A 9,775-nucleotide genomic window follows, 5' to 3' on the forward strand; every position below is an offset into this window, starting at 1 on the left:
CCCCAGCGGCCCCCCAGCCTGTGCCCAGTCATCCTTGCTGGCCCGGCCCCAGGAAGCGACAATGGCGTCAGCGCCTCCTGCCCGGGCCAGGCGCTCCGCTCCACTGGGTTTGGTGCCTTGGGGACCCTGGAATTCACATCCTGGGGGGACACTTGCTGTGAGGTCAGCTCACTGCTCCCACTGCAGACGCCGTCACCCACCCGAGACCCGCCGAGCCTCCTGCCCTCGTAGCCCAGCCAGGCCCTGCGAGACGTGTCTCCCCAAGTCCCACCTGGGAACTCACGGCCACACACACTCTCCTTGTCCGGGTTGTGGGCAATCATGGCCATCCTGGTGCTGGACGTTGCTTCCAGAAGGTGGACACACACTCCCCTCTGCCTGCCGAGCACAGCGGGACCCCGGACACTGCAGACAAAGAGACAGAGGCTGAGCAGTGGAGACAGAGGAACCACGTGGCAGCAAGTGCCCTGGACTTCATTTTGCCTCGTGTGTCTCAGACCAGGCACTGGAGAAACAGCAATCTAGAAAATTCCAAAAAGCTTAGGCCCTGAGCCCTGCACCAGGGTGGCGACCGGCTGCGTGAGGAGAGGAGCTGTCACATGGCTGGGCAGCCCTCTCGCTGTGGGGTCCTGGAGGCCCCTTGGGGAGCCTGGACGTCCACCCCTCCTGGTGGTGACAGAAGGTGCCTCTCTCCCGTCCCAGCGGGTGGTGTCTGAGGGGCCTGGGGACAGGCAGGACGGGCACCACCTCCCAGCAGTCACCGAAGGTCACATGGGAGCCTAAACCCCACCCCGACCAGCGGGAACCAGGGCCTGTCCCCTCCGGGTGCCAGCAGAGGCGGGGCTAGAACCTGGATTCCTACCACCCTCCCGCCCCCCGCAGCAATGAGGGGTGCCCTTCCCGCACCGCAGTGCTGCTGTCAGTTCTACTGAAACGGAGGGTTTAAATGAGAACTGGGGTTCCTTAGCACAACACCCACGTCCGGGCTGTGACGAAATCACTCCTCATACCAAGCAGGAGAATGGCACCGTGAAGCGCCAGCGAAGCCAGAGCCGGCGGGGAACACGCACAATGCACAGCACGGAGCGGCCTGCGGTCAGTGGCCAGGTAATCCTCTAGCCTGGAAGTGGCTGTTTTCATTTTGTTGGTTTTTCTTCCAGAATCAACTGGGTTTATTTTTTAATGTATTTTTATTGTTGATAGTATTACTGATTCTCTCCCATTTTCCCTCCCCTTGCCCCCCGCCTCCCCCGGCTTCACCACCTGTGTCCATGGGCTACGCCTGTGTGTAAGGTCTTTGGTTTGTCTCTTCTCATCCCCCAACCCCACACCGAGGTGTCAGTCTGTCCCACGCCTCCCTGCTTCCGGTCTTACTTTGCTGGTCAGTTCGTTGTGTTCACTAGATTCCACAGGTAGGTGAGAGCGCGGGCTATGTCTTTCTCAGACTGGCTTGTTTCGCTCGGCATCATATTGGAAGGGGCCGTTTTGATGAATGAGAATGAACAGAGTTAACATGCCAGTAGTGCTACTTCCGCGACACCGTTTTTATGAAGAACGCTGGACACCGTGGGACTGGGAAGCAGAAAGACACCGACCCGTTTTGAGGGCCCGGCACACCCAGTGATGAAACGGAGATGGGGGAAGAGAGAGTTTCAAGCAGGTGCTGGGGTGACTGTCAGCAGAGAGAGGTCGGCGGGAGATCCGGGGGCTGCGGGGAGGGGGCCGCGTGTGGAACATGGGGAACAGGAGCATCCGAGAGGAAGCGTGTGCGAATGAGTGTGGAAAAGGGGACTTGGCCTGAGATGACGAGAACCAAGAGCCGCGGAGAAAGAGGGCACTGCCCCAGACGTGGAGAGAGCAGCTCAGCAGGACCACACACCAGGGTGAGGAGGCACCCGCTACCATTCTCAGCCTCACACCGAGGATGGCTGCCCCCCGCCGAGGCTCACTCCATCCTGGCGGGGTCGCAGTGAAACGTTGCCGGGCCAATATTTAAATAGATGTGCTTCTTACAAGACTGAACACCAGTTCATCTGGAACTTCTCACAAGGGACTCACATCCTCCTAACCAAGGAACGCTCAGCCACTACTTGCTGAAAGGCTTCCATCAATCTTTGATACACTGCATCGAATGGATATGTATACAGAAGTGATTTGACATACTGACTTCAAAAAGTCTAAATTTAAAAATTCAGACTTCCAATTCACTTACACAGAAGCAGAGCAAAATTTCAGCCACCTAATTATCTATCAATGGAACTTCCAGTTTGCTGGCTGCTGACAAACCAAGTGGTCTCATTTGAAGACACCACAAGAACAAGACGCATTAACACAGCCAGGCACTGAGGGTGTGTTAGGCACACAAGGGTTTCTGATTGGGACAAGAATCCAGGGGCCACCCCAGGCACTCATAGGCTAAGGAGGCTTTGCACCATTGTTGAGAAAAAGGAGATATAAATTCAGTGTCCAGGATGTACCCATAAAAGGGAAAAGATGAGAGCTATTGTTTTTAAGCACAAATGAAAGGTACAGTATCAATCTTGAAATACATTCGCAAATTTACTCCCCACATGGAATACAGGCACGTTATTTTTACTTTAATAAGCAAGTTCAAGCAACTCTCCACAGTGTCACCTCTACGGAAGCTGCCACCTCAGTGGGTCTGATGAAGCTACTGTCGCAGGGACACCCAGGACTGTGCTGTCTGCTGGACTTGGCGCCTGTGTCAGGCTCGGAACCTCAAGGGCAAGACAGTGCTAACGACTGCGCCGCACGTCTTCTCATCGTCTTCACATCAAAACACAGGCCGCAAAGAGGCGAGCGGGAGCCGCCAGGGATGTGGAATCGTTTTAATAAAGTGTTTTACATACAGTACCTTACATATAGAACAGTGTGTTTGCAAATTTAAATAACATCTGAATGTACAGTGGCATGAATTATCAAAGATAAATTCAAGTTTCCTGTCTCTCAGTTCTGAATGCACGTATACAGACCGCGAGAACTGATCCACAGAACGAGGCATAAAATATTCAAGTGTCATGTCATCAAACAGCCTCCTCTGAACAGCCTTTCCCCCCTTTTAAAAGTTTCAAAACCTGTACATACATTTTTAAATTTTAAAAACAGTCTGTTAAAAGGTGACATTTCATGTTAACCACCAATCCTTAGAGTCTATGGTAATAAAACTAGATGTGTGGGTATAAATATGTGTGGGCTATGTACATATGTACGCCGAGGGTTGGCTTCAAACAAGCGTCCACGCGGCCGCATCCCTGCGCGAGCAAGTGCAGGCGCACAGAGCACTGCGGGCGGGACCGGGCTCGGAGCCCAGCAAGAGCTGACACAGCAACTTAGTTGCCTTTGGTTTCCGAAACAGGTCCATCTGTGATCAAAGTGAAAAGTTCTGAGTGCGCATGTATTTTTTAAAAATAAAATTCATCTTCAGAAACGCAGCTTCTCCAGTATTCCACTACCAGCAGTCGGGAGCCCCTGCCAGGCTGTCCGGGTCGCTCCCTGCCTCGTCTGGCTGAGGGAATTCCCGTTGCTTTTCTGAAGAAACACTGAGCAGTCGGATGAGTCGGTGCGAAGCCTGCATGCTGCAATCGCCTGTATGTGTCACAGACCGGGCAGTGGCATGCACGCTTCTGAAGGCCTGATGGCACCTGTAAGACCTGGGGGGCAACCCCCATGACACCTAAAATCCTCCTTGCAGCCACATCATCCACATTTGGCACACGGACCCTTCTGCAACCTATTTTGTTTTCAATGAGCTTAGTGCCCGCAATAAACTCCAGTTCCCTGGTGTTTGCCTTTAGAAGTCCATTGGAGTGAGGTGCGAATTCCACACTTGTCCTCCTGTCAGTTTTCCGATCAAGGACATTCCTCACCTAAGAAACAGCTCATGATCCTTAAAAGTAGAAACACTCTGTTTCCAGGCAGCTGGTCAACTGCAGAAAAGATAGCTCTCACGGCAACTTACAGAACTTGGGTTTCCTCTACATTTTTTTTTTTGGCCAAATGCTGGTTTATAAACAAGGATCTTCCTACTACAAACTATATAGATACACCATATCTCTTTCTACGGTGTCTTGAGTTTTATGTAATCAACTACTCAAAAACCCTGCCCATTCAATTCCCTCAGTAGAGTCCATTCTTCCACTGATCTTGGCAATATCATTGTAGCTTGCTCACAAATTGATTTTCACATTAGCATCCTTGATAAAGTTGTTCTCCATTCCCTTTTCAAGGTGCCAGGCTATGATATCACAAATCAGGAAGTGACCAAACAGCCCTGCGCTGTTACTATCTACCCAGCAGCCACGTGGGCAGTGAACACCACCCCACTGGAGAGCGCCCCGCCCTCTCCCCCAGGCTTTGGCATCACAGGGAGCGCAGCGTCATACGGAGCACAGCGTGGCTATCTGCTGCACCTTGCCCATGTCCATCAGCAGCTGCTTGAGGTGGCGCTTCAGTTGGGGCAATCTTGTGAGAGGGTCGGGCGGCTCCAGCTCCCCTGTGAAATCCAGCCAGCTCTCCAGAACTGAAAGAGAGAACCAACACATGTGAATGCAACTAGAAGAACAGCCAAAACTGGTATCATAAGAAGGCTGCAAACGTGATGGAGACGGTTCACTTCCCTTTTTGAGGAAGGCCAATATGCACAGCCCCTTAGCGGCCTTTATATCTTATCCCACAAGGGCTCAAGTCTCTCTTGGTAAGCTTAAACTACTGCGATTTTAGGTAATTTTTCTCTTTATATATGCTTAAATTAACTATTTTTTTATAAAAATATATTTTTGATTTCAGAAAGAAAGGGAGAGGGAGAGGGAGAGAGAGGTAGAAACATCAATGATGGGAGAGAATCACTGATTGGCTGCTTCCTGCATGTCCCCATCTGGGGAGAAGCCTGCAACTCAAGCATGTGCCCTTAACCAGAATCGAACCCGGGACCCTTCAGTCCCCAGGCGGATGCTCTAACCACTGAACAAACCCAACTAGGGCAAATTACCTACATTTTGAATGTCTCTTTTTACTCTCTCATGGAATAGAGAGAAAAAAGAAAATGTGACACTATCCCTTATTATTATTAATAAAAATTGTAGAATGCAAATTCATTGCATTCTGCCTGGACGCTTAGTATGTTTATGTGTTTTTAAAAAGTAATGACAACATAGAATTGAAAAGGACACAGAAATTTGCCACCTTCTTTCCTTTGTTAAAAACGAACTTCTGATTAGAGTAGCTGAGTTTCCCTTAAAATGAAGTAGAGACAGTTTAAGCCTAATGAATAGTTACTGTGAGCAGGCACAGGGCAATATTTCATAAATATCCACCTGAGAAAAACAGAACACAAACCCTAAGATTATGCAGTCACATTGTCCCAAGCGTGGAGACTGCCCATGCCAGCTGTGTAAGCACATGAAGAGGGAGCGAGGGAGCCCCCTCAGCATGGCCAGCACCCGTAGACTCCACCCCACAATTTAAAAAGCTTTAAAACAGCTCTAGCTCTCAGTGATTAGAGCATCAGCCCAAGGGCTGAAGGGTCCTGGGTTCAATTCCGGTCAAAGGGCATGTACATCACTGGCGGGCTCTCTCTCACATCAATGTTTCTCTCTCTCTCTGTGTCTCTCCCTCTCCCTTCTACTCTCTCTAAAAAAATCAATAGAAGAATATTCTCAAATGAGGATTAACAACAACAAAAAAGCCTAAAACAATGTCTTCATCATTACACACTGTAGTAACTGCATTTTAGTTCTTCTTTAAATTACCATCAACTTCTTTTTCTATGAGATCCATCCTGCTGGTGACTTCATTCTGCACGTTCTCGATGTGCGTGAGGAGGTTGAGCTGCCACTGCAGATGTGCGTCTCCTGGGTCTTCAGAGCCCTTTTTATCATTATAAACAAATACCACATTCTTTTCAGCTGGATTCTTCACCAAAACACCATTGAAAAAAACAAAGAGTTGGATGTAATGTACCATCATAAAGAAAAAGATACATTAAAAACCTCATCACCCACAAAAATCAGCAAAATCCAATCAAACTCCTAGACTATTCTTAAGGAATTCTAGCCCATAATCAAATGACAGCTGATGGTCCATAAGAGCAGACATTTCTGCTCCATCTCCCCACAATGCCTAGCAACACAGTGCTACACAGGACCAAAGGTACTGACTAAAACTCGATAAACAAATGAACTCACTAATGATAGTCTATAATTAGAATGTCCAGCTAATTCAGACTGACCCCTCCCTCAATTCATCTTAACTGATGACATACACAGATGGCCGGCAAAAAGCAATGATGGAAAAATCAAGAAAGATGGCAAAGACCAGTATAAAGTCTAATTAACTGCAGGCGGGACTGGATTGATGCAGTGAAATCAATGAGGCACGGGAAAGAGAAAACCCTTAAAAACTTAAGTGCAAACTGCTTGGTGCACACACACCAAATCTGAACTCAGAAATAACCCATTTCACAAATAGGATATTAATTTGACAACATAATTTAGCACAAGTTTTATGAAATGCAAGCTTCCCAAATTCAGTCAATTATGTATTTATGGTGATTACTTGATAAAGGGAGCCAGACAATGAAGCACTAACTTGAAAGTGGCACTGCGAATTGAAACTCGATTTTGTAAAGATGAAGGCACATCCCTGACAATCCCTGTGAACAGAAGGTTTATAGGTGTTCACTGGACACAGAGCTCTAGGAATTCAACTTACCGCTTAATGGAGCTGATATGTCTATACAAATATGCTAACATTTTTTAAAAGAGGATTAAAATGCCACCTTTTATCTTACACATAAAAAAGACAAATTCTATTAAAATATATACACACCCATGTGCACGTTCATGTTCTCACAGAGACATTTCCATTTGGAAAAAAATGTGGTTCATGTTTTTGTGGGTATCTAAGTGTGCTTTAAAACTGAAACTTTTGTTAGGGCAAAAGTTTACTGAAATAGTACAATTCTGAATTCCGGGATAATTAAGTGTCCAAAGGGCCCGTGTTTTCTTGTAGAGAAAGCAAAACTTGACTTTCCCCTCAGGAGGCACTGTGACCTCGGAACCATAAGCGAGCTCTGGGACTCGGGTGGGCATTTTCTTTCCCTTTGCTGGCCTAGCACATGCTCCATCACAGACAGGGGGACTCGCCCTACCTGTGCAGGCGCCCCATCGTCTCTCCCCGGGCGCTGCGCACGGCGTCTCTCCCTCAGGGACAGTTCCTGTTCTTCCTCACAACTGCTGACTTCATCTTCCTCGGAGCTCCTGGGGTCCGCGAGAGCTCTGCAGTCCGGGCCGGAGCTCGGCGGCTTCTGGTAGCTGTGCTCACTGGTGATGTAGGTTCCTTCCACTCTCGGGGGCGCCCGGGGTGGCTCCTTGTGGTTCTGCACATGGTGTTTCTTTTCTTCAGGAGTAGCTGTGTCTGGCACTATTACTTTTTTCTCTGCCCCTGCAACAACTTGATCTTGGTCTTTCCGCTTCCCAGAACAGGCCCAGAGATGAAGGTCAGGATGGTGTTTATTCCTTAAAACAAAGTGGAGAAACAGCAATTAAAAAAAAAAACCTAGCAACAAGCACAATGCATAAGTTTCACCATCAGAATGACACAGCTAGCCTGGTGATGCTGCCTTCTGTGCGCGGAGTGCCTGCCTCAGGCCGCCTGACTCCCGACTCACCAACTAGGGAACCGGGTTAGGAAGAGGTCGGAACTCAGGACAGAAGCAACGATATTCTGTAGGTTGATCTGCCCAGTATTTCACCCAAAATTTGAATTCTCACATTTGATAGAAATAATACTCAGGGGGGAAAGTAACAGTGAATTTAATTCTGTTAATATATGGACTTCTTTTTCTACAGGATTTTCACTATACTATTTTTGCATTGTATGATATGAAAAACTTTTATGTGAGCATATTTTAAAATCTTTATTCAATCAAAAAGTGATACTTGCCCAGGATGAAATCTTCTGACTACGACTATGGACAGAGTGAAACCCCTGCCACACACTCCCATGTACCCAAGGTGCGGTCCCCCAGGCTTTTCCTGCACACACACAATTCTTTCAAAACAGCCCAGCGTGCACCTTCTCTTCTTACACACGCAGAGCTCTCACCATCTGCCTTCCTCGGATGTCACATGCCTGGCCATCCTGCATGTCAGTGCCTACAGGTTTCCTTATTTTCAGCCTAGCGGCTAAGCAGTACCACTGCACACGGTCTAATCACCCAGCCAATTCCCCACCGACAGGCATGTGTATCTTTCTTTACACACGGGTGGGAATGTGTCAGCCAGACAACGTTCTAGCTATGGACCTGCTGAGTACTATATGCACATCTTTACTTTGATAGGTAATGTCCACGTAACCACGTCCAAGACGTTATTAATCTCTCCTCTTTTTAAGTTACAGTTTATTCAGTAACGATTCTGCCTTCTGCTGGTCTGAACCTTCACAAGGGCACGCGGTGTGGTCTGCATTAGGCTTTTCCACTAAACAGGGCCAGCCCGGTCAGCGACTCACTTGAGGATGCCAATCTTCAGCTGCAGGCCGTGCAGGACCTCCGTGACGCCGTAGACGTCAGCAAGCAGGTGGTGTGTGGACACGATCTTTTTGGCATTAAGGTGAGAATAATTCTCCTTCACGAACGACAGCCCGCACATCCTCCCATTGTTCAGCCAGTCCTTGTCGTGGCGGTACTTGGCGCTCCACCTCTGCCCTGTAGAGGGAGCGGGTATTCATCACCAAGGGCCCCACATCTCAGGTGTCTGTTCAGCTGCCACCCTAACATTCTCAGTGAGCAGGGCGAGCTCCAGAGTGAAGACACACTGCAAAGGGCACAGGGCTCTGAGGGTGGGCCCGGGAGGACTCCCTGCCCCCCCGAGGACAGGCTCCATTAGGAGTGGTGGCCGCAGAGGGCCCAGCGGAGGGACCCTGGCGTGCACTGCTTTCCACTTTGCATCATCTGCCATCTGCCCTCTGAAAAGGCTGAGGGCCGGACAGAAATGAGAGCGGGACACCTGTTGCTCACTCACCTGTTGTGACCTGGATGCGAGAGAGAGTCCTAGACAATGACTAGGGACCCCTCCCCATGGCTGAGACCTGCAGAACCCTACGTAATCCTGTACTCTTGATGTCCACAGGAACTATACCCCACTATTAGTTGTGTGTCTGTGTCCCCACTGCACTATAAGGAAGAGGAGGTGTCATTAGAATCAGTCAGCTGACCTCTCCCCGGTGCCTCACAGACAGAAGGCATGTGTAAATGCTGCTGAATGAATGGACAAATGTCTGCATTCATGTCCGCCTGCTTCTTCACTTACTGCATTTTTTTGATAGACATGAAAACAATTCATTAGCCTCCTTTTGAAGCATGTAGTGCGCTTCTGCCTCGGCAACGGAGAGCACAGACAGAGCAGAAGTGCTCCTCTGGGAGCCCGGAGGAGGAAGGCCTCTGTGGACAGCACCGAGCGGCTCCGGGGGAGCAGGTCTGCATCTCAGTCCTGCCCTTTCTAGTCTGCCCTTGTGCCCAAGGATTCCACCTTCTGTGCCCAAGCCGCCTCATGATGAAATAAAGGGACCACATGTGATCTGAGATCCCATCTGCTCTGAACGTGGCTGGGTGTACAGCTCTACGAGGAACGTGACAAAGCCAGGGCAGAAGAGTAAGTTCATGACAGCCTCCACTCGAGAGCCAGGCGTAGCCTGCTCAGAAACAGTGCCCAGGAGCACAGGAAGGGGCGTGTTCTGCTCCAGGAAAAAGCTGAAA

General features: G+C 49.1%; 1 protein-coding gene across 1 annotated transcript in view; it reads right to left on the minus strand.

The window, feature by feature from the left end:
• Positions 1-2,534: 2,534 nt before the first annotated feature.
• Positions 2,535-9,775, minus strand: part of PHF20L1 (PHD finger protein 20-like 1) — a 54,265-nt gene continuing 47,024 nt past the window's right edge. Inside the window, exons 18-21 of the mRNA XM_015561566.1 lie at positions 8,530-8,725; positions 7,169-7,535; positions 5,769-5,931; positions 2,535-4,540 (exon numbers count right to left, since the gene is read on the minus strand). Coding sequence (XP_015417052.1) covers positions 4,398-4,540; positions 5,769-5,931; positions 7,169-7,535; positions 8,530-8,725 — 869 coding nt within the window. The 3' untranslated portion in view covers positions 2,535-4,397. The remainder of the gene's footprint in view (positions 4,541-5,768; positions 5,932-7,168; positions 7,536-8,529; positions 8,726-9,775) is intronic.

The sequence above is a fragment of the Myotis davidii genome, unplaced genomic scaffold (assembly GCF_000327345.1).
Source record: "Myotis davidii unplaced genomic scaffold, ASM32734v1 scaffold30, whole genome shotgun sequence".
Classification (NCBI taxonomy): Eukaryota; Metazoa; Chordata; class Mammalia; order Chiroptera; family Vespertilionidae; genus Myotis; species Myotis davidii.